Raw genomic sequence first — 27,887 nt, forward strand, 5'->3', positions numbered from 1 at the left:
TTCCTTCGGTCGGCAGTTTTGTCAGCAGCGCTTCGCCCGGTCGGCTTGCGTTAGCTTTTAGCCTTTTTAGCTTCACTTTCATATTTTCTCATAGTAGCTGTTGTAGGTCAACTTTAAGGGTGTAAATAGGAGTCAAGACAGTTCAGGGTTTTGAAATGGCCTGTTTTACTTGAGTGGATCTTGCCTTTGTCGGAGGACACAGTGTGTGAGGTCTACAGTGTGTCGGCTCCACGTACCGAACTCCCGTAAATAAAACTATGCTAAGATAGCTAAATAGTTTCACTCTCTAGGGCACATTTTAAATGAATATTAGTGATTCGTACACACTACACAGTGATCAAATACAGTAACGAATGTGGACAATTTAATTGCACAAAATAATAAACACCAAAAAAATCGGAAACTTTGTTTGTATTAGTTTATCTCCGATGGGTTAATTTCATAGGACAAAAAAGACAAATATTGACAAGCTGAAAATAAAACCAGCGAAGTCTGTTTTGAACAGCCAAAATATTGTGGTCACACAAAAACCTTCTATCTCCATTTTTGCCATTTTTCACTTTTATATATGGCCACAATGTAAATTTGGTAGTTATTTACATTATGTCAACATTTCATAATATTTGGGCCAATAGAAATGCTGCAAAATGACAAAAACAATTTTTACATGACGTTTTGAAAGGTAATCATTTTTTCCATCTCCTGTAAAGTTGCCATTTTGGAGATAGGATGTTTTAGCATTTTGGTTTTAAAAATAATTACAATGATGTTTTAAATTTTGTTTGGTAAAATTCTACATATAAAACAACAACAAAAAAGTTTTAGCTATTAGCTACAAGTTAGCAGTACCACCATAGCCCACTAGGGCGGGGGCATGACCCACATGTTGAAAAGCACTGCTCTCATTAATCCAGCATTTGGCTTTTCATGTCTTCCACATACAGAGGAGGCCACACACACACACACACACACACACACACACACACACACACACACACACACACACACACACACACACACACACACACACACACAAAGAGGTACCAGTGAGAAGAGAGTAAGATGGAATAACTGGTTTAATAAAATATTAACACCAACAATGAATGGTCAAGTTACAATGTCCAAATATTCAAATACTGCAGCTGGTGGGTAACACTGGCTTAATAACAATCATAATTACACAAACAGGAGCGCAAGAGGCTATGGCTTATTAATCCTATATACAGCAGCATAATAAATCCTACAACCTACTGGTTTTACTGTTCGGTTTAGCCTAATTTAGACATAGACCAACACTGTCGATAGAAAACAATATTAAACCTGGCAGAAGTACAAAAAGTACAAGGTTAATGTGTTTCAAAAGATTTTGAAAACGATGTCCAACTCATTCGTTTTAACACAGAGTTGCACCAATGCTAACATGTGCTCAAGTATTTCAGACCAAATCTGATCACCAAGCAGAAATGGTGAGATCTGAAACAATTAATAGTAAGTTTAATAAGCGGAGTACCCAGTTATTCATCCAGATGATCATTAGTTGACTAAAACACAGTCTGCCTCCTTTAGTGAGTCGGTGTGAGAGCACTGAGAACTGTGTCCTTTACCTTCCCTTTTTGAGCTGTGACCAAAACAAAATGCTGAACAGGCAAATCATGCCAATAGCATTCCACAGAAGATTAATGTACAACACTACTCTCACACCACGCAAGCTGAAACCAGTGGACCACCGGACACAGCCGGCAGCGTCAGGTGTTTTTGTTTTCTGCCACAAAAAGAAATTTACAGTGAAACAGTGAAGTTTACAGTGACGTTTCCCCAAGGCCTAGCAGAACAGGATGAAGTGCTCGCAATGTTTTGACTGCTGGTCGTTCTCCGGGGCGGGCCCAGTAAAACGGTGATACAACTCTAACAGAGAGTGTGGAGGGATATGTGTGTGTGTGCGCGCGTGTGTGTGTGTGTGTATTGGGAGCCTAAGGTAGTGTTTTGGTGATGGTTGGGTGCACAGTGAAGGATTACAGCACTGCTTAAGCTCGGAAACCATGAAACCTCAGTGTGTGTGGAGGTGAAATTTCCCCCGGTGGACAATTGTGGCTTCTTAAGAAAGTTAAAAGTGCTAAAAAAAAGTCTGCCCCCAATATAGGGGTGCAAAAACGTAGGGACAGAGTGAATGCCAAAAAAAAATAAAATAAAAATAATAATAACTTGACTCTTAATGGTCAAGCTTATTAAAAAAACAATTATCACAAACTTGATTGTAGAGTAAAAACGTCTCTGAGCAGATTACTCCCTTGAGGCTGTTCCGCTGTGTTTGGGCTGGTCACATACAGGTGACCTCGGCTGCCCCATCATCCTGCTCAAAGCCCCCTTCCTCCAGATGGGACAGGGCACTGGGGTAGCCCCCTCCAAACACGGGGAAACCCCCGATGCCCCCTGAGCAAGGGGAAAGCTCTTCCCCATGAGGGACTCCCACGCCTCGACTGACCGAGTGGCTGACCACATCTCTCCGCATAGAGCCCACCTAAGAGAAAGAGACAACCTTCACTTTATCACCAACATTTGTTTGTCTTCATCTAGAAGCAGGAATTCATAAACATTCATAAACTAACTAACTAAATAAATAAAATGCTACTTTTCAAAAGTGTGCAGTGTGTTTCAAAATCTTTGTTGTTAGAAAACCTGCTTCAGCATTGTGCTGTATTTAGGTCTGTTTTGGCCGTTGCACTTGGTTCTTGAGTAATTTGACATCAAACTTTGTAAGGCGTCAGCACCAATTGATGAGCTGACATTCTCATCAGCTCGTTTTTGGCGTTTTGAGAGATTTTCAGAAACACTGCCAGAGAAAAACCCTATGTTTTTTCAGAAATATCCAGATACATGTGTACAGAACTCAGTCAAGGATGCTTCTAAATGTGCAATCTTCACAATCTGGCTTACGTTCTGTTCATTTTTAATGTTTGACTTACACACAGTTGTTCATCAATTTATTTATTTACTTAATTATGTTAATATACACCATAATTTGTCCCATTTTAGGAAAAAGCTTTACTCTACCTCACTTTGCTGCCGCAGTGACTGGGATTTAACAGGCCTCTGCAGGAACACCACTTGTTTGGTGGCAAGATTGCCCTCACTGCAAAGAAACTGAAGTCAGGCACAGAAAAAAGCAAGAGGGTAAACAGGTGAGAGGTGAGGTGTGTGCGGCTGTGTGTGTATTTCACCTGTCATGACGAATGATGGGTGTGGGGAGTACACAGGTCAGTAACCAGCCAAATTCAGCCAGAGTGTGAAGGAGTGGTCCGTAATCAGTCTTTACATCAGATCCCTGAAACACAAGCGCGCACACACACACACACACACACACACAAACACACACACAGGCATATAGTATACTCTCAGTATGGCTGTATACATGGCACACACTGATGAGATCAGAGCTGGATACTACAGCCCTACTCTGGAACTGGGAGAGTGTTGGGTGCTATTATTGGGTGGTCCCTGTAGATTTTAGTACTGAGCAACACACTGACTTTAACTTATGAGGGGCTTGGAAATTAGCTGATGAGCTGGAGGTGTGTTAGAACAGAGAAAACACCACTGGTACCTGTAGTCTGTGCTAAGGCCTAATGCACAAGCACATCCCTTCTAATAGCTTGTGTGTGTGTTTTTTTGCTGACCTCAATCACTGTCCACTGCTCCACTACGATGGTGTCATTGGCTGGTGGTGCAGTGCTCCTCTCCTCATACACAAACAGACCCTCTAAAGACCTGGGTACTGGCTCGCCTGAGAAGAACACAGAGCAAATCACATCATTATTAATGACACACTGGGCTGCTGATCAGACCACCAGGCGCAGTACTGTTCATATGAACCGTTTGATTTCAGTAAAAGGGGTTGAAGCTTCACCAGAGATGATCTGCTTTCACATACTCCCACTGCGCTGTCAACACTGTGATCCCATGCTGGTTGTACAGCTGTTGTAGCGTGCTATAGAACATCTTCACAGCTCACGGTAAAGAACGCAGGGTTCTCTCTTCATACTCAATGTGCTGTCTAGGGCAGTGGTTTACAACCGGTGGGCCACAGCCAGTTGTGTGATGATTTTATTAAAATGTTAATTATTGTGACAATTTCTAAACATTTATATTGCTCACATACTCACAAAATACATCTACTGACAGCGGAATTACAAACCGCTTCACAACCAGCGTGTGAACTGTGATTTGTCTGCCTTCACTGGGTCTCATTTCGTCAGGGCTGAAAATGTGTCAGTGACCTACTAAAGACGACACTGAACTACTTAGAAGACAAATCAGTGTGCAGAGATTTGCCCTCAGAGGGAGGGAGGGAGGGAGGGAGGGAGAGAGGAGCAGAGAAAAGGGGAGACGCGAGATGAGGGAGAGGAGCAAAAAAAAGAGGAGAGTGAAGGAAAGATGAGCAGAGATAAGAGCAGAGAAAAAGAGGAGAAGAGAGATGAGAGAGGAGCAGAGAAAATGAGGAGAAGAGAAGAGAGAGAGGAGCAGAGAAAAAGAGGAGAAAAGAGAGAGGAGAAGAGAGAAAGAAGAATAGAGAAAGGAGCAGAGAAGAGAGAAAGGAGCAGCGAAAAACAGGAGAAGAGGAGAAGATGGAGAAGAGCAGCGAAAAGAGAGAGAGGAGCAGAGAGAAAGGGGAAAAGAGAGATGAGAGAGGAGCAGAGAAAGAGGAGAACAGAGAGGAGTAGATAAAAAGGAGAGAAAGAAAGGAGAAAAGAGAGAGAGGAGCAGAGAAAAAGAGGAGAAGAGAGAGGAGCAGAGAAAAAGGAGAGAAAGAAAGGAGAAAAGAGAGAGAGGAGCAGAGAAAAAGAGGAGAAGAGAGAGGAGCAGAGAAAAAGGAGAGAGAGAAAGGAGAAGAGAGAAATGAGAAGAGAGAGAGGAGAGAGGAGCAGAGACAAAGTGGAGAAAAGAGAAAGGAGTGAGAGAAAGAAGAGAGAGAAAGGAGAAGAGAAAAGAGGAGAAGAGAGATGAGAAAGAGGAGCAGAAAGAGAAAGTCGCAGAGAAAAAAAAAGGAGCGGAGAGGTGAGAGACAGTAGAGCTGAGAAGCAGAGAAAAAAGAGGAGAAAGAGAGAGAGAGAGAGAGATCTGTGCGTTTTTTCTCCTTCATGTTCTACATTCTCAGGCCCCAGATGTCTGCACACACACACACACACACACACTCTTAGCTGTTATTAGTCTGGTGTGAAAGAGGAAGTGAGGTCGTGAGGTTGGGATGTAAGTTCTAAATATAGCTCTGGTGGGAGAAGACAGATGAGACTGAGAAAGAGCAGAAATAAACCAGAAGCAGGGCGACCAAATAAAAACAACAACAACAACAACAACAAAAAAAACTTAAATAGAAACAATTAAAAGCTCACAGAACAGAGAGGTGCTCCTGAACAGAGTGGGTGAACATTAGTGAAACCGTCTTTAGTCTCTTCCTTTTCCTTTAGGAAGAAAGCTGGGAGGATGCTGTGCTCTTCCTCTCCCACTTCATTCTCACTTAACCCCTTTTTGAGGGTCAAACAGACAGAAGCAGCTCTGTGTTTGTAGTGTGGAAGTCCTCTCTCATTAAAGTGCTGAGTCTGGATTACACACGCTCAGTTACGCCTACCTTTAGGTGTGTCCCAGTACACAAACGAGTCCACCAACGACCAGCCCTTGCGATAGTAAGCTGCGGTCAGCTCCAGCCAGTCCGCCTCAAGGCCGCTAACAACTTGGCCCTTCCGGGACACGCGCATGGACAGCGCCCCCTGGTGGTAGCAGCAGGCCAGCGTTTCCAGCGGAGCGCAGCCTGGAGCCCAGGAATGAAAAAGCACCAGCAGCCTCAGATCTGAAGACGAGAAAGCAAATACATCTGGAATCACTGAACCACTCGTCACAGCAGTGGCGCTTTCCTTTAATTATTATTAAAATAATATCCAGAATTCTTAAGTATGAATGCACAGTAGGGTTAAACCCTGTGTTAAACTAATCAAGTTCAGTGCTTTTTTATTACTACAGGGACGTAAAGAACTTGAATTATTTATCTGAGCCACATGGTCAGACATTGAGACAACAATTAAGTTTGGCAACATTGGTAACATTGAGGAAGTAACAGTGAAGAACACAGTACCGACTGTTCAGCATGGTGGTGGTTGCATCATGTTCTGAGGCTGTTTTGCTGCCAGTGGAACTGTATGTATAATTGTGACCCCATGCTGACCCCATGCTGACCCCCCCCCCTCCCCAAATACCTGTGTACTAAATTCTTGCAGTTTTTTTCAATGGTAGTTTAATGGCAGTCAGATGTTCATGTAAGCCCCTGGTTACACCTGGTCACTTCTTGTGACTAGTATCTGGACTGTACCCTGATAAGGATATAGGTCAATTGTGTCAATTATTACAGCTGTTTTTGGGTGTAGTGGGGGGAGCTTTGGTTGTGAAATGTGTTTGGAGAGATGGATGCATTTACACCGCTCCAACATGCGTCACAGGCTCAAATGTGTCTCGGACCACCTCCTGAAGTGGTTTGAGTGATCGGATTTGTATGTTTTAAATGCGTCTTGGGTGTGTTTATACTTGCTCTGGTAATGAGGCTTGGCCTTCTATCCAGATCTAATCCTGATACTCAAGATGCAAGAAGTGACCAAGTGTAAACTGGGTCTAAATTGGGACAGACTCATAATAATAATAATCGGTAATTAAGACTTATGTCCAAAAGATTACAAGTAAAACCAAGTCTGGTTAAAAGCCATTGCTAGGAGGCTCCTCATCACTAACAGGGCAGCACTCCAACAGCCTCTTACTGAAATTAGCTGTCTGTGTTGTCCAGCAGAGAATGGCGTGCAAAAAGGAGCCCTAAAGCTGAGCTGGCTCTCCTGCCACGCAAAGGGTGCAGGGTGTAGAAACGAGAGGGTTACAGTGAACTGAAGTGACACGCCAGGGAGGGGCCGGACAGAATGAGTTCACATAGGGTGAGGGGATAAAACAGTGGGACTAAAGATTAAAATGCAGGATATCTAGATTAGCTTTGCCTGCCACTGATTCGTGGCGAGGATACAAAGGCTAGTCAGTGGTACACACATGTGAACAGGTTCCTTCCATAAAAACATCATAGATTTGAGTCAGAAATGCTATAATAAATCTCATGTAATGGTTTTCCTTTCCAAAACTGATCTAGAATCAGATTTTTAGATAAAAAGTTTAACGTGGAAAGGTTTTTCCTGCAACATCAGCAGGTGACCGATACTACGATGGTCCCTGTGCATGATTATAGTCTGAGCAAAATGCATTCTATATGAAATGTACTGAAAAAAAGAGGTTCTTGGCCTCGTCTCCATAGTGGAGCCCTTTTTGGTGCTATATACACACTATATGTCCAAATATTTGTGGACACCTCATTCAATGAATGCATTTATCTACTTTAAGTTGCACCCACTCATTATACAGATGTGCAAACGCGCGCACGCACACACACACACACACACAGCTCCTCTAGCCCATAAAATAGGACTCCATGCCTAATGGCAGGTTTGAGCCTGATGAGTATAAAGCCCCCCGGCATTGAGCTGTGGAACTGCGTTCTCTGGACAATGGTCCATCCGATACTTCAGGGATGAATTGGTGAGTTGGGGATGACCTGGCCGCTCTACCCCTCTTGTCGCACAATGCATTCAAATCTTCACAGCAATTTCATTTCGTTTAATACCCTTGACTTCAGAAGAAACAACAAATGAGCAGATGTCCTAATACCTTGGTCCACATACTAAAATCATCTTAAGGGTCTCCCCTGAAGATCCTTTTAATCAGGTAAAGCATAAAATGTCAAAAATGCTCATTAGCACAGACTCACTGCTGAGCGAAACGCTCATTCTCACATCTAGCATCATGGAGAGGTTTTAAAGAGGAGTTATTGACACTATGGAGCTGTGAGTAGAAGGTGACCTGGGCTGTATCCTCCGTCCTCCACCTCTCGGTCTCCTGGTGGGGTGCGTGGTGGGGAGCGGTAGCCTCGTCTGGGACTTGCCATTCTGCCGTTACATATAACTCCTCCTCCTCCAGCCTGCTGGAGGACAGAACCCACAAACCGAACACCTCCCCGAGCATTGCTGTTCACCTACACACACACACACACACACACACACACACACACACACACACACACACACACACACACGTTTCAGCTTAAGCAGATAACAGCAGAGAACCACCTGCCAACCTAAGTGGTGTGTTTAAGGCAGTCTGGTCAGACAGCAACAATATAATCAGTGCAGGGACGTTTTTTTGTAGCCAACACACGTTCAAAGAGATGCGAGTGACACAGGGGTGTGTAAATGCTTGTGCACATTTCCTTCATTTTCTAAGTGAAAGTAAGTTTACTGAGCACATTCGATAAAAAAAACATGTTTTTTTTTTATCGGCCATGGCGTCATTACCTTTTTACATGCAAAAGTTTGTACGTTAAAGTATGTTAATATAGAATTTTACCATGAGTGCCAAACCTTTTGCATTCATCTGTAAACAGCTGACAAATAGTAATATGTACTATCCAAACTGTTCTCAATCAGAACAGCCAAAAATAGGTGCTATACTAGTGGCAGGATGAGTTTTATCTTATAATATGTTTCTAAAATAGCTTAGTTTGGAAGGTCACAAAACCAGCTCAGCAAACAGTGGGAATTTCCGCAGCAATGTGCTCAGGAAGGCATTAAACATAAGGGTTCCCTTTCAGCCTTTTCACTTGGTTTTCAGCAGCTCTTCCTTTCCGGTCAACGCTTTAAGGTCCCAGGAGCCAATACAAATGTATAAAAAGTCTTTAAAGCAACATTACGCAGCCATTTCACTTCAAAATAACAGCTGCAACATTATTTCGGTGCTCCACTGACTTGAAATAGGGAGAATGGTGCTCCTAACTGCACTACGCCCAAGTCATATTTGTGTTAAGTCCTGTAATATTACTCTACCACTTCAGCTGACATGGTTCGTTTACTGCACTTGTCAAAAAATAAATGCATGTGTAATTGATGCTCCTCACCTGCAGGGGGAGCGCATTTTTTTTCGCATAATGCTGCTTTAAGCATTAAAATAGCTAAAGGTAAAATGAGGCATTTCAATTTCTACTTCAGTTAAATAATTCTATTCAACACAATCAGTAATGTGGCACTTCCTTTTGTATTTATACAGGACATCTTGCATATGCACAGAAGCAGACGTGATGAACTCCCCGACAAAAACATTCGTCATCTTGAGTGTTTAAGGTGGTAGTAACTTTAGGCTCCTGCAGATGGTGCTGCACAAGGCTGTGAATACCTGCAGGGTGTGCGATGGGACTCGTAGACTGAGAAGAGGTGGTACGGTGCAGTGAATGTCTCGTAGGACGTGTGGAAAATGGTTTGCAAAATAGATTCAAGAAATTCTTGTCAGAATTGTGACCGAAAGACGAAACTGACGGACAGGGCCCGTCGGTGTGGTTCATGGTTTGTGAGTGAAAGGAAAGAATGACTTCTAGAAGTCAACGCAGGTTCTTCACAACCAATTTCTGAAAGAAAACTCACCATATACACAGCAGAGTGGCACGCAAGAGAATGAGGCTCAATTCTGGGACAGCTGTCTGTAGACTGGGATTTTTCCAGTGCTAGTAGACCCATATGACTGTACGCTTCCATACACCTGCACCGCTTCTATTCAGCTACTTCCTTCACACTATGGCCTTTGATATACCCAAATGCAATCACTCCTTTTTACCAATCATTATCATTTGCTTTGCGACCTATTCTCCGCTGCACATTCACTACACTGTACCTCCTAATCTATGAATCCCATCACACTAAAGTTACTATCACCTTAAACACGTAAGGTGACTGATGTTTTTGTCCATGGAGCTCATCAGGGATGCACCAATATGAGAAAACAGAGCCAATGTCCATTTCTGACATTATCATGTACATCTCTGTTACTGATACTAATGCCAATACACTTATTTAAAAAAATGTGTTCAAATGGATCAGCGTTACAAAGCAGAGTAGATATTTCAGTGCACTAGTCCAGTGTCACCTAAACATTCTGTTCTTCTGAAGTTTAATAAATACAAATCATCGAACACGGGCTTGAAATAATGGTCAAATTTCAAAACTCGCGTTCAATATTTTAGCAACTATCAACCGTTACAATTCCAGCACAATTCTGCATCCCTGCATTGCATATCCTCTAAATATCCAGTATGGTGGTGTAAATTACATGACTGCAGAAGTGTGTGTATTTGTGAAAGACCATCACGACATGAATGTCGCCACTAACTCAGAGAATACATGACATGCAGTAAGCTGAGGCATTAATGAGGTGGATAAAGATCAACAAATGTAATGTGGACCCAAATTTCATCAAACCGTGACTTGTGTGTAGCGTTACATCCCAGTAAATAAAGTTCAACTAGCCAAATTGCAAATGTAGCACACTATACAGCAAGTAGACACTAACCCGGTCGATGAGCACTCTCACAGTGTCACTGGTCAGGGAATCTCCAGGCAGCGGCCACTCCTCTACCCTCAGCACTGGCACGCTGTGGACCATGGCTACGGCATGCTTACTGTAACACACACGGACACACACAAAAAAAGGATTAGGTAACATTGTTAAGTAACAGTGCTTGTGAATAACTTCATTAGCTCTGCTCTGATTGGCTGTTTTACAGTGAGGCGTCAAACGAGCTCACATAGAAGCATCACAGCACATCATTGCATAGCACAGGCTGTACAGTTCGCTTTTAGCCTAGCACAGATCCCCAGCCCCTTTTATATCCTCAAACTCTGCATGCATCACCCTCTACCACCGGTTCAGGCCTCAGACAAAGCAGTGGTCACAAGGCCCGGTTTGCATAGCAACCTGTTTCCATTTATTTAGCACAGACTAGCTGTGAAATAACGCCCTCTAGGGCAAAGACTATTTAGGGGTTTGTCAATGTAAAAAAGCAGATTTTATAAGAATCTATAGAAAGAAAAGGCTGCAAGAAACCATGTTTCTAGGTAGAAACTTTTCCTTTGACACACTCTTGAGTTCCCAGCATCTGTAAATTCAGCGAGCTTGAGTGCAGTACAGGACCCAGCTGAGCATATACAATACTCAATGGGCTTGCATGACACTACTAAGTGTTTTCTACATTTAAAAAAAGTAAATAAATCAACTCTCAAGACTCTCAAGTCTATGGCTCATCACATATTTCTCTTTTAAAAATGCAACACTATCCACTACGCCTGCGTCACACATCAGCAGCCATTCCCATCCATCGGTAGCTGCTCCTCCTTATCTCATTGGCTCCAGCTTTTACTTTGTTGTCAGGGTCAACTCCTGTCTGCACCTCCAGTGTGGTCTACAGTCTACAGTCTGCTACTCCAGCCCTGCCTCCTCCTCTTCCTCCAAATCTGTCTGACCTCGTAGTAAGTGGCTGTTTAAATATGCAAAGCGTCTTATTAATATTGAATTATTTACTTTGGTGTGGACAGGCTGGGACCCCCTGTCTATTCTGCCCTGGATACAGGATCGGGGTAGGGACTGTTTATTGCCAAATAGTGTAAGAAACACACACATTTTACCTGGACCACAGTGGTGAACACGGTAGTGTCTCTGCTGAGCAAATGTGTAGCGAAAACAGATGCATTATTATGGGCCTGTCAAATTCGGCAAAAAAAATAAATAAATAACGAAAGGTTTAAATAGCCCTACAGCAAGGTGCCAAAATAACACATTATTATTATTATTATTATTATTATTAGAATCACAAAAAATATTACATGAACATGGCCCTATTTTAGCGATGTTTTGGCGAGCAGTCAACCACGCAGCTTGATTTAGGGCGTAAAAGTGTGTCTTTGCTATGGTATTGACGGAAAAAGTACGCCTTGCGCGGATTGAACCCCCCAAAAAACGTCATGTACTACGTCTCTTAATTAATCATGGGTGTGTTTTGAGCGTAACGTGCTCTAAACCAATCAGCGTGTCACTTGCCATTCCCTTTAAGAGCCAGGTGCGCTCTGACTTTGGTGGATTGCTATTTCAGTGGGCGTTGGGCACACGCCTGTGTTGACAATTCACTGCCAAGATGGCAATGAACGTCTGACTGTTGACGCCTGCCTAGATTGTTTTCAGTCAGTGGAGCTCCTGTGATTTCGAGACCACCACGCCCATCGAAGTAGATATATTCGCAATGCAGCAAGTGTAACTATGTTTAATAGCCTTGGATAACCAACTGTCCTTGATATTCACTTATGCTGGATTTTGTAAGCACATACTGTTATTCTTTTAGAAATAATACTTGTAAAAACTGTCACTGTTGTTCTACTGTGTCCTACTTTTTTTTTTTTTTTTAAATAAATATACAAAATAAATTGGGTAAAGGGGTAAATCATGCTGCATCACTAGACACATATGGTGAGTCAGGAAAACAACTTAAAGAAGAAACTTTATGAAACTGACTGGCCTTCTGCGTTTCTCCTTATCTGTTGGTGTTGAGTATGCTCTTCATTCACTACTATTGACTACTCTGGTCAATATTATGTTAGGGTCATAGTAAGAAATTACAGGACACTTTTATGACAGTATTGTGCACATAATCAGCATTAGATGGTAACCTAGAGCAGTGGTTCCCAACCCTGGTCCTGAAGGACCCCTTGTCCTGCAGATTTCAGTAGTTCCCTGCTCCAACACACAACCTTCAAGCCAGTCTTGAAAATGAATAACTGATTAACTGGTTTAGAAACAGCATAAACTCAAATACCAGAGTTGGGAACCACTGACCTAGAGGTGGACAAGATGACAGTATTGTATCGCTATCATGATAAATACTGTTATTATTATTGAAAATAATTACTTATGTTATATTATTATTATTATATATTATATTTTTGCCATATGATCCAAAATGTCTTTTTGTTCAAATCTATTTACATTAGTAAGTATTGATGTGAAACACAATTCATCGATTAATATTAGTATCAGCACTGCTCTACATTACAGAGTGAAATGGGGTGAAATGCTAAGCGATGGTGGAGGAAGCTTCTATGAAACACAGTAGGGGAATGTACGGTCTACAAGTGTTACCTCGGGCGCGGCCTGGTCAGGATGGCGCGATAGAGCAGGCTGCAGGCCAGCGAGCGTGTGCGGCCCACGGAGAGGATGATGGGATGCAGAGCGGCCAGCACATAACCCTGGGTGTAGTAGGGCTGCAGAGCCTGAGGCAGCTCACATAGGGAGGACAGGTACTGCACGGTGGGCCGACTGCCTGTGGGAAGAGGAGATGAAGTTGAAGGATTAGAGGATTGCAAAAGAAACTGAAACAAAAGAAACTAAATAAAAAGACAAATCAATGTCTTGACAGGTCCAGGTGGGCTCCAACACAACAAACATCACTGCCACAACAAATGTGTCTCCTGAAGACATCTGGCATGTCTGAGTATTTTGCAGTGCTCTTGCTCCAGCACACACATTTCAACTGTGGAAGGGCTTGTTTGGTTGGAGCGGATATATTAGGGCAGGGAATCACTCCAGGTTGTATGTACAATTTATGCACAAGTATCTGTTATTTGTGTTTTGCAGCTGCTGCCTGAGGCAGTACTGCAAATTAGCGTTTTGTTAGGGTGTGAGATAGCCTTGGGCTGATAACTGATATTATGCAAACTGCTATTTTTCTGTTCTCTTTGATAGACCACTTAAACAAAAGTTTTTAAACTGAACTACTGTAAATGAAGACCAAGTGAAAATAAATAGATAAATAGGTTGAGATGGTACAGAAACCACGTAAATGTAGAACCATTTGTGCTACTAACCCCCGTATGAATAAAGTGGATACTGCCCAGTAGAAGCTACCCCAGTCAATCAACAGAATTACTTCATTCCAATGCCAATATACACTCTACAAGACCTCTGAAGGTGCCTTGTGGTATCTGGCAGCAATACATTGGCAGCAGATCCGACAGATTAACAGCTGTCAGTTGGGAGGTGGAGCCACAACAGATCAGACTTACTTGTTCGAGCGCATCTCACATGTAAACAGAGCCCACTTACCCAGCCCTTCATAATACGTAAAAGAAAACAGGACTCATCAGACCAGGCATCCTTCTTCCATTGCTAAAAAGCCTAGTTCCAACATTCGCATGTCTGTAATAAGCACTTTTGACAAGCGACAGGGGCCAACATGGGCACTTTGACTGGTTTGTAGCTATATATGCAGCCGCATATACAGCAGGGGGCGCTGCATTGTGTGTCGAGGCCCATTTCTCTATTAATCATAGCCCAATGTTTCACTGCAGCCCCGGTCAGAAAAGTCTTAGCCGCCCTTGTGCAATGATGGGGCCTAGGCATCCAACACCCTGCCTCTCTTTGGAGCACTGTGGGTAGGTACTCATCCCACATGGTGTTTTGGAGATGCTCACTTTCCAACAACACATTAACCTTGAGAACCTACTGTTAGGCTACCATTAAACAAAGTATATATCCAAATGTTTGTGGACACCCCTTCAAATGAATGGTACTGAATTCAGCAACTTTGTTGCAACGGTGTTCTCGGGAATGATGGTGCTCCATCTAATATATAACAAATGGTATTTGCTTCTGTGGCTGTGAAGTTTTAGATGCTATGTTTGGTCAGCATAAATCACAGAGAAGGACAATGTGAGCAACAGGGTAAGGCTCTGTAGTGCTCATGTGGTGTTAAAGTAGCTGCAGTGTTGTTTTCATGGGTGTCTTTCTGGACTTGCCTCCATCTTTCTGGCAGAGGATCCCCACTGACCCCCTCCCCGCACACACACTGCCCTCAAACACACTTCCTGTGTCCACAAAGAGCTGCTGTTCACGGGGAACACGCACACACACTCACGAATCTGAGAACATTCCACAACACACACACATTCAGCCTTTCTGTTTTTCACACGGTGACGGAGACACACACACACGCACTCTTACTTCACAAACTTTACAGTCTCTCATTCAGATTTTTCCTCCACCCCCAAAACACACACTTCTGGAACACCCCTTAAATGGTAAACAGCTTTGGTGCAAGACCTTTTTGTGCGATTCCATCTGAAGACAGGCCTCACTTGCCAACTGTGGGACACAACACAGTTTTGGCAAGGCGACTTTTTCCAAATTGATCAGACAGCCAATGTTTTTTTTTCCCAGGGTGTATCGCATGTCACTCAGACATTGCGTGTGTGCGGCAGCACACCTCAAGCACCAGGCAGTAAAGACAGAGCCTCAAGCCCCCCCGGGCGAAATGAAAAGTGGTGGCATTCACTGAGCCACAAAGCAGGACACCAACCCCAGAGAGGCCAGCGTCTTTATTCCCCAAACACATACTCCCTCTCTCTCACACTCAGCACACACACTGAGCCCTCTGTTCTCAGAGAGACAGAGAGAGAGCAAAAGAGAGAGCTAAGAGAGGGCCACATGGCTCCTGTATATAAACTTATTTATCCCATTGCAAAAATATCTACCCCCCCTTTGCAGCTATTCCAGCTTCCAGTCTTCTGGAAAGACTTTCTATGAGATTCTAGAGTGTTTCTGTAGGGTGTTTTGCCCATTCATCCAGATAAGCTTTGGTGAGGTCAGGCTCTGGCGTTGGATGAGAGGGCCTGGCTATCCCAAAGTTGTTCGATGGGGTAGAAGTCAGGGCTCTGTGCGGGGCAGTCACGTTCTTCCACACAAAACTTTCCCAAACATTGGTTTGTGCACTGGGGCACAGTAATGCTGGAACAGAAAAGGACCTTCCCCCAAACTGTTTGAAATTGGAAGCATGCCATTGTCCAAAATATTTTGGTATGCTGAAGCATTAAACATTTCCTTCACTGGAACCAAGAGGCCTAGGCCAACCCCTGAACAACAACCCTGTAGCATGATCCCTCCTCCACCAAACGTCACAGTTGGCACAATGTATTCAGGCAGGTAGTGCTTTTCTAGCATTTGACAAACCCTGACGGGTCTGTCAGACTGCCAGATAGAGAAGCGTGATTCGTCACTCCACAGAACACATTTCCACTGCTCTAGATTCAAGTGGCGGTGTCCGTTACAGCACTCCATCCATCCATCCATCACTTGACATAATGCTAGGTAAAGTAAGGCTTGCATGAAGCTGCTCGGCCACAGAAACCTATGCCATGAAGTTCCCGGTGCAGTTTTTATGCTGATGTTAATGCCAGCGGAGGCAGCAGAGTGATTGTGACTTTTATGCACTATGCTCCTCAGCACTCGTAATAACAATAAAGGTGAAGGTTTGAGGAGATGTTCTAGTAGCAGCCAAACTGTTGTGGCCAGACAACGTGGTCATAGCATCTCCAAGACGGCCAGGTCAGCTGTGGTGGGTGACCGAAGACAGTGTTCCCAAAAGCAGGTGCCAGGATGTTGATTGCTCATTGATTTGCTAATTATTGAATGATGTTGGCAATACTGCACTAAATACAATCATGTCAATGAGAGAAAAAAGAGAAACCTCATTCAAGTTATTGTGAAGAAGCAAAACTAAACTAAGAAGAGGACAGGAGCAGGAAAACAAAAGAAAATAAGGCAACATGGAGGGAAGCGCCGCTACCCGGCTTCAACACACCGCCATCTACCCACCCTGGAGAGAGCAAGTCCAACTGTACTCTCTCCGATGGCTAGCAGAATGACCGGGATTCGAACCAGCGATCCTCTAATCATTGTGACGGCGCCATAGTCTGCCTTAGTTCACTGAAGGAACCTAAAGTAACCTGAAGGAACCTAAAGAAGGAAGCTAGTAGTGATGTACTGAAAGATATCGGTCTTCAAACATGACCTGCTTTAACAGAATCTACTAAATACAAGAGACCAGCTGTAAGCAGATCATTAGATTACACTGCAGTCTAACGATAATCAGTTCAAAGTCACGGCAATTCCACTCAGTCAAAGTCAAAGCCTTAACAAACCTGCAACTGACTGTACAGAATCAATCCTTGCTGGATTTTGACACATTACCTGGTTTAAGACCGGCTATCCTACTCACAGATTAAGCCTCGCCGGCTTTTCAAATGAAGAATCACCATAATTTTCATATTTGAATCCTAAATAAACATGATTATTCTTCAATCATCTAACACATTTAATATCTAAAGTGTCACACGACGAAGTGTCACAGCCCATCCAGACCACTTCACTCAGCTGAGACAGGATTACTGCCAATGACTAGGATCCCTCACAGCTCAGCTAATGGAAGACCCCTTTTCTTACGCTGCTTCTAAACTCTGGAACAGCATCCTGGAAAAGATTAGGAGCACATGCCTGGTAGGTGTTTTAAGCCCACAACAAAAACATCAGTGACCTCCCAAGCAGTGCGACTTAAGGGTTGGTCCTACTGTCAGGAGATCTTTGCCAGGAGTCCAAATAAGCACAGCTGACCTCTCGGTCTTTGAGGGGGTGGGTGGGATGCTTGGCCCTCCCTCTACTACCTAATCACCGTTAGATGATGATGACAGAATCAGGCAGTTAGTGCTCTCCTCCAAGCGTGTTCCAGTGTTCGATGGCATTGCGTTGCTGGAAAAGATGTGGCGGTGTTGTGTGTGACATGCTAGCCTTTATCCTCCTAGCTGGTTGGCAATGTGCATGATCATGATTTTCAGTCAGAAAAACAACACTTCTACCCTACTTGAGATGCTTTGAGTCCAGCACCATTTCTCTCCAAATACTGACACCAGAAAAAACACACCAGCACCAGCAATCTCGAATAATCCACTGGCTCCCGCATTTGAGATTAACAAGTCGAGAGATTACACCAGATTGAGAGACTGTGGACTGTCAGCCCCCACCATGTGCTCTGAGCGGATTTCTAGCCAGACTAACCAGGTGGGGCACGGTCAGAACAACACCATTAATGACCCAGCATGCTGCACTTCTAAGAAATAATCACAAGGGGAAAGATAAGCACAGAGACGTCATGCAGTGCATTCCTTAAACTGCTTAACTACTCTTAACCTTTCATATATTTATAAACGGTTTCGTTTAATCTCGTCATTCTGAGATCACTGATATTCCAGAAAGTTCATAGCTACACACCGTGCTCCCATTTGCTCCCATATTCTTTGAATTATGCTTGTGGGATGGATCAGAGATCATGCATTTGCCCATCTTCCCCCTCCACAAAGGCCCCATATAATGGAAAACTGATTCTCCTTGGTTTTATTGAATTTCACTGCCCTAGTGATTTTATTTTATTTATTTTACTTTTTTTAAATTACTTTATTCAACTTTTCGAATGAGCCACAGCATAGAGTAGCCAATCCGAAAAGAGCTCATTCACATAGCTGTCTTAAAGGCACAGCATCAAAAATAAATTATTTCTGAAATATAAAGCAGCACTTTTAAACTGGGCCACAAGGAAAGACATATAAAAAAAAGAAAGAAGTAGGACAAGTGACCTTCCACCAAGGTCCGTTCTTCAATGTCAGACTGAGCATTATTAGCTGCTACTTCTTAGTTGAAAGACCTGGACATTTTAATAGTCACTAATTTTATCCACTTTTAGCAGATGTTGCCATGACCCTGTTTATATCTGGTCACTTAAAGCATCTTGAGTATCAGGGTTACATCTGGATGGAAGGCCACGCCACCTAAACATGCAAGTGTAAACACAGCCAAGACCCATTTAAAACAGATACGAGGTGGGCTGAGATGCACTCGTCTCTCCAAGACACATTCCACAATCAAAACCCCTCCCAGCACAACTGAAACACCAGTAATAACTGCCGCTCAACAAGCGAATTTGCATATTCCAATCCATACAGCAGTCAGATTTCAGTCTGACTAACCAGAGACGCATGTGACTACCAGGTATAAATGCAAATGGCTAAACTCTTACCAGGATACAATCCAGGTACTAGTCACGAGAAGTGACCAGGTGTAAACGGGGTCTAGAAGACTATGTGAAACATTAGGAGGAGTTGAACAGCTTACTTTTCAAAGAAGGAAATCTAAATACCATTGAGAAAATAACACTGCGGTCACTGCTACAGTGTTGGTGATGCAAGGTAGGAATACCCCCCTGGACATTGGTGCAATCGTTCCATCCTCTGGTACTGAGCATGCTCAGTTGTGTATTTTTAATATGTGGGAGAAAACCGAAGGACCCGAGAAGAATGAATAGACCGTAGCAAGAACTGGACTTTGGCCTCTGGAGCTGTGCCATCCACTATACTGTAATATTCAACACATACAGCACTGTTATTAGTGGACATTTTGAAACACGGTCACTGCAATTCAGTCTGACAAGCTGTCGTTTCATCAGTTTTAGATATTTTCCCACCAAGTTCCCACTATGCTGTTACACTGTGGTCACACTGCCTTCATTTGATGTTTGTATGGCTGTTTTAGCAGGTTGTTGGTCTGGGGACCTTCACAGGTATAGAGCTGGTAAAGCCGGTCGGCTAGGGTCAGTGTTTACCCCAACACGGATACCCTGTCACTTCTCCAGGTTTTGTATCTCACACGCTGTGCTTTTGACTTCCCCCTACCCTTGACTAGGCCTTCTGCTAAACAGAGGTCAAGTCAAGTCAAGTCAAGTGGGTTTATTGTCATTTCAACTACATACAGAGTACACAGTGAAACGAAACAACGTTCCTCCAGGACCATGGTGCAACATAGACAGTGCATACAAGACACAAGTGCAACACAAACAAACAAGTGCGGACAGACAACACAGTACAGACAGAGGATAATAAATAATGACTGTAGTGTGCAAGTTGTGCAATGTGCGATAAATAGAGTCCAGTGAGGTAGTAAAGTTATTAGTGCAAATGCTTGTGCAAAAAATGCTTCCCATGTTATCTGGGGTAAATGGTTGGAAAGAGAGAGAGAGGGAGAGTGTACATGTACCAGAAAGATATCAGTTCAGAAGTTGAGTTGTGTTGAGGAGTCTGATGGCTTGGGGGAAGAAGCTATTGCACAGTCTGGTCGTGTTGGACCGGATGCTGCGGTACCTTCTTCCTGATGGCGGGTGGTGTAAATGTCCATGACGGAGGGGAGAGAGACTCCGATGATCTTCTCAGCTGTCCTCACAATGCGTTGGAGGGACTTGCGGTCAGAGGCTGTGCAGGTCCCAAACCAGGCAGTGATGCAGCTGCTTAGGATGCTCTCTATGATAGCAACCCTCGTCCAATATCTAGCAGTACCTAGCACTGATATGAATGCTCTCCAGTGTTAATCATGCACGATCGTGGCAAAGATTGTCTCAGGGAACGAACCACAAATATCAAAAAGACCACATGCCCCCAAAGTAGCAGTTGCGTTTGACTGTGACGTAGCTCTGACTAGGGCTAGCAAAGCTTTCGCTAGTGAACTGAGTGTATGTAACTTTTAGGGACATCAGTGTAATGAGTCCAGACTGTTCGTGTACTAAATAAACGCTGGTCCTGTCGTTATTTTACTGCCGTCCAGACGCAAGAGTTTGATCTCCTTACCAGGCTAAAGCGTTAGATTGTGTACATCCAGTTAGTAGGCAAGTGACCCTAATGAGAGCAGATTGGAATAATAAATGCTGCAAAAGCATTAATGCACCTGACCTTATTCCCCCACAGCCTTGCACTAAGAGCTGTTTAGTACAAATTATCTTTGCAACACCAGCTTTTGCTGCCACTTCTACAGCCTGAACCTCAAATGACTCCATATAAATAGAGGCTTCTGTACCGAACAGTACACTTAATGTCAAATACAGGGTCATTATGGACTTAGGCCATGTGCACAAATTCCTGCTGAACATCCAGTGCACTATTTGGGTGCAGAGGCCATAGTTTAATGACCCACAGAGCGTACTAAGGGGAGTATGGAGCCATTTGGGATTCACCTTTGGGATTCAACATGGTTCATTTCACATGGTTCAGGTTGGAATTGAGCAATGGGCCTGATGTGGCTGTGTTTAAAGTTAGCTGGTCTCCAGTTCTAGCACCAGCCGTGTCTTTACTTCTGATCCAAAGTCAGCCAACTCATCGGCTGCCCTAATCCTCGTTTTCGCAGCTGTTCAGCAGAACAAGATCCAAGGTAGATGATTAAGGCCAATCGGGTTTAATCTGCCTGTTGGCTCTACAACACAGCAACATCTGGCTTTCCACAGAATGAAGCACTACTGAGCCTTGAACTCACTATGCCATATTCTGAGATTTAATACCTGAGTCATATTACATTATGGATTAGTATTTGTCCCTTTTTTGTCCCTTGGACTAATACTGAATTAAGGTCACAGGCTGGTGGCCCTGATAAAAGCACAGCTTACTGTGCAAAGGTAAGCCCTACAGCATGAATTCAGGTTTGGAAAAGTGTTTTTAAATGAAACATGGGGTCAGGTTTCAACTTGCTTGGGCACCATTCTACAGTTTTACAGCCGTGGGCTAAGAATACCTCTAGAGGCAACATCTAATTTGTGGCTGTACTTACGTAGCGAGCAGTTTTAGACCTGGCAATACTGTATATAATGTATCTTATTTTGGGGTTAAACTGCTTATCAGCTGTCTTAGATCCAGAACTTCTCAGCAGCAGGATTAGAGCTCCTTTATTATCAGCATCAGATACTGTAGGTACAGGCTGACACCAGGCTAATGACTCTGGCGCTTCTTACATTCACAAGCAGCATTTTAATGGCCATTCCTAATCCTGTCACACACTGATCTAAACCTGTAATGGTCTTTGATGGCTCCCAATAGCCTTTGCCTTTGATAATATCTGGTGATCAAACATAACTAGGCCCAACAGGCCAGAAAATCTGTTGATTAGTGGCATTGACATTTCTCTGTGATGTATGGCCAACATATGACTATTACAAACAATTTGGACCATTTCTGTACATTGGTTCATTCATCATAAATGGGATGATGCTGTATTTAAACAGCGTAGATCAAAGGTGGGCAACTGAGGGTCGGAGTCCAGCACAGTTTGCTGATTTCCCTGCTCTAACAGGCCTACTAACCTGGCAATTGAGCAGGAAAAGCACAAAACTCTGCAGGAATCTGCATCTCCAGGGCCAGAGTTGCCCAATACTGGTGTAGAAAAATAAAACTTGGAGAAATGAAAGGAAAAAAATGGAGATGCATGGTTTTAATAAGACAGCAACAAAATATTTATACATCAGTATTAACACTGACTAGGACTTTCTTGATCCGAACAAGGGCTGCGGAATTGGGGCTGACCCAGGCATATTTTAATGGCTCAGGTATCAGCTAGTTTATGCCCGATCATAAAAACTATCGGGTTCTAGTGCTCCGACTGTGTTTGAGCCTCTTCTCTTCCAGACATTTGTCTATTTTTTTGCCCACATTGTCTACCTAAACCTTCAGAGACGTCTTTGACTCTTTAAGTATGGCTGCTTAGAAATGACACTTGTATGGAAATGCTTTGTATTTACCAGTGAAGTACCATATACCCCAGCACTGAACAGCTCATTCCGCATGAGCATGAAACCGCATGGATGAGGCCAATGTCTGCATGTTTTATAGCCTTCACCACACTATAAAACAGTCATTTCAAATCAGTAGTCAACAAAAACAAGTGGTATCAGTACCACTATACACACAAATCCCACGAGAAGTGATTTCACTGCAGTGTTATTACAAGAAATGTTTCATTTTGACAAAGTTTGTCATCTCATTGATTGAAAACACTTGACTAATCACTGATGTAATATTGGATCATTTTCCTCAATGATTTTGTGTCATTTGTATGATTTGGTTCTCCTTATCTACTTGTAGGACTTGTGGAAAAATCTGATGGAGGTTTTAGGTCAAATTCATGCAGAAATATAGAAAAGTCTAAAGGGTTCCCCAACTTTCCAAATGTCATATTTTAGGAGCAGTCCAACATTCCTATACCAGTGCATATCTAAAAATGCATGCAAGATTTTTTTCAGGAGAAACTTTGACCAGGATTCAGAAATCAGACTGATTTCTCCGAAAATTGCAGGCGAAGGAAGGCTGTTATGCACCTGTCAAATCTGTGAAGCATGCAGGATACAACAGCTTCAGGCATGTGCACTCCAGGTGTGGCTCAGGAATGAGGAGCCCTGGATGTGTGGGGTTGATTAACGCTCCATGTGCTCCGATTTTCAACACATTTGTACCTGAATGTGGACTCTAGATTGTCTTACCAGGACTGTTGAAATCCACACATTTGGACTTTCAGCTGTACTCTTAGTACTTTTACTGTGTTTATATATTTATCTGTAATTAAGAGGGAGTGGATTCAGGAGCTTTCGGTAATAGGAACACGTTAATTAGCCCACTGTTCATTCCAACTTCAGCTAATGCTAATGTGCTGTATTTCTTCTAAATGGTCTTCTAATACATCTGCAGGAATAGACAGCCTTGAATATGTGTCGACTAAATAAATGTGCTCCATCAATCAGGGCCTTCAACATGCATCACACATTACCATAATGAGACTGCCTAATGTGACCGGACAGTCCATAATCCACTCTACTTTTTAAATCACTTGGGTACATAAGAAATCATCCAAAGAAAAAAATCCTGAATTTCAGGGACATTGAGTGTCAGAATTGTTCACAGTGGTGGTCACTGTCTGGACGTCTGGGCTGAAGCGACTCCTGAGACGACTGTTTTTGAGTGTTTATGCCTATACAAATACAATATCCCATAATAACAGATTCGGGTAAGCAAATTCAGTAAAAAAAGAAATCAGAATTTCTAATCAGAATCTCGAAGAAAGCTGTTAAAGCTTGGTTGTAGATTTGTCCTGGATTTGCTCAATTCCATCACCAGCTCACCTGATTTAACATCAAGCACTGAATTCTTAACCAGATGTTAAAAGATCACTATAACAGCAGGAGATCTCTGGAGATGTTTTAATGAACACGGTGAGTTAAAACCACGACTTTTTGTATGAATGTTATTTGTAATTATTCTAATATTAGTGTTTTACCAGGATAATAAACACTTAATGTAAAGATAAGGCGCAGCTGCCCCTACCAGTCCGACCATCAGGCCCCCACCCACCACCCATACCAGACCAGCGGCACACCCTCCTACCACTGCTACCTGTTTAATGAACATGTTAAAACCTAAATAAACTCTTAACTATCAGACACTATTTATATCACCGCTATTAACTATCTGCTGTATCTGGTTTGGTCATTTTTATCAATAATTTATAAATAGTTCTGACCAGAGGAGGAAGGGTCGGGTCCCCCTCGTGAGTCTTGGTTCCTCCCAAGGTTTCTTCCTCCAGCTCGGAGGGAGTTTTTCCTTGCCACTGTTGCTGTTGGCTGCTCACTGGGGGTCTTTGATGCTTCATGTCTTACGTTATTTCTTCTTTTGTCTCTGTCTTGTACTAATTACTGATGATGTAAAGCTGCTTTGTGATGACAACAGTTGTAAAAAGCGCTATACAAATAAATCTGACTTGACTTGACTATATAAACTCTTTACAAGATTTTCACAGGTGCCTGTATCTTTGGCACAGTACTGTGCATTTAGGGTGCATATGTTTTTTTTTTTTTTTGACCTTATTTTACCAACTTTTTGGATGGTAAATACAACTGTGTTGTAGACATGTCGGGAAAGGTCGAGGGCAGCGGTGGTGCAGCGGTTAGTAGGGCTGTGGGTTTCGATACCCGGGCTCGGCAAGCAGCCTTGAGCAACGGCTGCCCACCACTCCAGACATGTGTGCTCACTTTCAATGTGTGTGTTTGATCACTAGTATGTGTGTGTTTACTGCATGGATGGGTTAAAAGCGGAGGCCACATTCCACCTGTGTCCAACTAAGGCTCAACGATATGGTCAAAAAAAAAAGTGATTTAAAGACTTATTTCACGATACACGATATTTACCACGATACATGTGATTACAGACTAAATACATCAGTAGCGACAGATTTTCTATGAACTACTAGTCAGATACTATCTTTTTATTCAACATCTGCTGCTCTTTATCTCATTAAACCAGTCTAATTACACAATATTGGTTTCTAATATTTGTGTGTATATATATATATATATACACACACACACACACACATATATCTCTATACACATATAATCCAGTTTAATTACACAATATTTGTTTCTAATATTTGTGTATATATATATATATATATATATATATATATATATATATATATATATATACATACACACACACACACACACACACACACACACACTCAAATATTAGAAACAAATATTGTGTAATTAAACTGGATTTTATATGTGTATGGAGATATATACAGTGGGGAGAACAAGTATTTGATACACTGCTGATTTTTCAGGTTTTCCCACTTGCAAAGCATGTAGAAGACTGTAATTTTTATCATAGGTACTCTTCAACTGTGAGTGATGGAATCTAAAACAAAAATCCAGAAAAATACATTGTATGATTTTTAAATAATTAATTTCCATTTTATTGTGGGAAATAAGTATTTGATCATCTATCAACCAGTAAGAATTTTGGCTCTCACAGACATGTTACTTCTTCTTTAAGAAGCCCTCCTGTTCTCCACTCATTACCTGTATTAACTGCACCTGTTTGAACTCGTTATCTGTATAAAAGACACCTGTCCACACACTCAATCAGTCAGACTCCAGCATCTCCACAATGCCCAAGACCAGAGAGCTTTGTAAGGACATCAGGGATAAAATTGTAGACCTGCACAAGGCTGGGATGGGCTACAGGACAATAGGCAAGCAGCTTGGTGAGAAGGCAACAACTGTTGGTGCAATTATTAGAAAATGGAAGAAATGCAAAATAACGGATAATCTCCCTCGGTCTGGGGCGCCATGCAAGATCTCACCTCGTGGAGCATCAATGATCTTGAGGAAGGTGAGGAATGAGCCCAGAATTACACGGCAGGACCTGGTCAATGACCTGAATAGAGCTGGGACCACAGTCTCAAAGAAAACAATCAGTAACACTCTACGCCGTCAAGGATTAAAATCCTGCAGTGCACGCAAGGTGCCCTTCCTCAAGCCAACGCATGTCAAAGCCCGTCTGAAGTTTGCAAATGACCATCTGAATGATCCAGAGGAGGAATGGGAGAAGGTCATGTGGTCTGATGGGACAAAAATAGAACTTTTTGGTTTAAACTCCACTCGTCATGTTTGGAGGAAGAAGAATGATGAGTACAACCCCAAGAACACCATCCCAACCGTGAAGCATGGCGGTGGAAACATCATTCTTTGGGGATGCTTTTCTGCAAAGGGGACAGGACGACTGCACCGTATTGTGGGAAGGATGGATGGGGCCATGTATCGTGAGATTTTGGCCAACAACCTCCTTCCCTCAGTAAGAGCACTGAAGATGGGTCGTGGCTGGGTCTTCCAGCATGATAACGACCCAAAACACACAGCCAGGGCAACTAAAGAGTGGCTCCGTAGGAAACATCTTAAGGTCCTGGAGTGCCCTAGCCAGTCTCCAGACCTGAATCCAATAGAAAATCTTTGGAGGGAGCTTAAAGTCCGTGTGGCCCAGCGACAGCCACGAAACCTGAAGGCTCTGGAGGAGATCTGTATGGAGGAGTGGGCCAAAATCCCTGCTGCAGTGTGTGCAAACCTTGTCAAGAACTACAGGAAACGTCTCATCTCTGTAATTGCAAACAAAGGTTTCTGTACCAAATATTAAGTTTCTTTTTCTGGTGTATCAAATACTTATTTCCCACAATAAAATGGAAATTAATTATTAAAAAATCATACAATGTATTTTTCTGGATTTTTGTTTTAGATTCCATCACTCACAGTTGAAGAGTACCTATGATAAAAATTACAGTCTTCTACATGCTTTGCAAGTGGGAAAACCTGAAAAATCAGCAGTGTATCAAATACTTGTTCTCCCCACTGTATATATAAATGTGTATATATATGTATAAAAATAAAAAAAAATAAATGTGTGCGCGTGTGGATGTATTCTCGGTCATGGTCACTCCTGATGTTGACTGTGGAGAAGAGTGACCACGTGGCTGGGCTCTACAAACACAACAGAAAGGTCTGGCGACCTGCAGCTGCTTTTTAAACTGATCTAACGTTTCTGACTTTAAACGTTCAAACGTTTAAACACGAAAAAAAAACGTTCAGGTCTGGCACGCGATGTCACGCGAGCAGAAAAGCGCCCGTGACCTATTTCTGTGTTTGACGGGGCGGAGACACATGGCGACCCCATCAGATCACTCAAGCTGGAGGCAGAGCAGCGTGGGGTCCCTCAGACATGTCCCTCAGAAAACCTCAGAAATAAGTCTGCTGATGATCCCTTCAGCAATCATTCAGAGGGGAGGACATTCAGCACATGGTGAAAACCAGACTACAGCGGTCCGAGCGCCCCCAACCCCCCCAAACCAAAACAGCCCGTGTCTGTTAAACCCCTCCAGCCGGACCCTTAATGCGCCACAACCAAAGCAGGGGGGAAAGTTAGTACCTTCTAAGCTGAAGTCCAGCAGCACGTACTCGTACACGGTGTCTGTCTTGCTTTCGACCTGTGGTCTCCTCAGAGTGGAGTAGATCTTCCCCGGGCTGCTGTCCTCAGGGTCCTCCAGTTTCCGCAACCCGCAGCCCATGGTGAGGAGGGAACCGCGGGAAGGAGCTCGGGGTCCGGCGGGAGGATCTTAACGCGCCCGCTGTTGCTGGTGGTGCTGCTGGTGCTGCTGCTGCATCCTCCAGTACATTAATCCGAGGAAACGCGACAGTGTAGCGACGGAGACACCGGGGGAAGTTCACAGACTCCAATCACAAAAACAGAGGAGAAAAAACCTTACCAAGCCAAACTGCCGAGGATCTTAGTGTTTCCCCCACAATCGGGGGGGTAAAAAAAACCCCAAAAGTTGGCCAGACGTTGGGCAACAGTTGTTATATTGTAAATAGCAGCAGTCTGCTCATATGAGCCCCTTTTAAAAATGTGTGCTGGAGTAAAACGCCTCCAGGT

The 27,887-nt window shown here is 43.1% G+C and overlaps 1 protein-coding gene across 1 annotated transcript; it reads right to left on the bottom strand.

Annotated features, from left to right (window-relative positions):
- Positions 1-1,058: 1,058 nt before the first annotated feature.
- rftn2 (raftlin family member 2) lies at positions 1,059-27,887 on the bottom strand. Its single transcript, XM_072685215.1, has 9 exons — positions 27,384-27,887; positions 13,084-13,264; positions 10,468-10,576; positions 7,936-8,107; positions 5,624-5,842; positions 3,675-3,781; positions 3,219-3,322; positions 3,052-3,130; positions 1,059-2,518 (listed from the first exon to the last, which is right to left on the bottom strand). The coding sequence occupies exons 1-9, from the start codon at positions 27,520-27,522 to the stop codon at positions 2,318-2,320; spliced, it is 1,311 nt and encodes a 436-aa protein (XP_072541316.1). The 5' UTR covers positions 27,523-27,887; the 3' UTR covers positions 1,059-2,317.

Source organism: Salminus brasiliensis, chromosome 8 (genome assembly GCF_030463535.1).
Source record: "Salminus brasiliensis chromosome 8, fSalBra1.hap2, whole genome shotgun sequence".
NCBI lineage: Eukaryota > Metazoa > Chordata > Actinopteri > Characiformes > Bryconidae > Salminus > Salminus brasiliensis.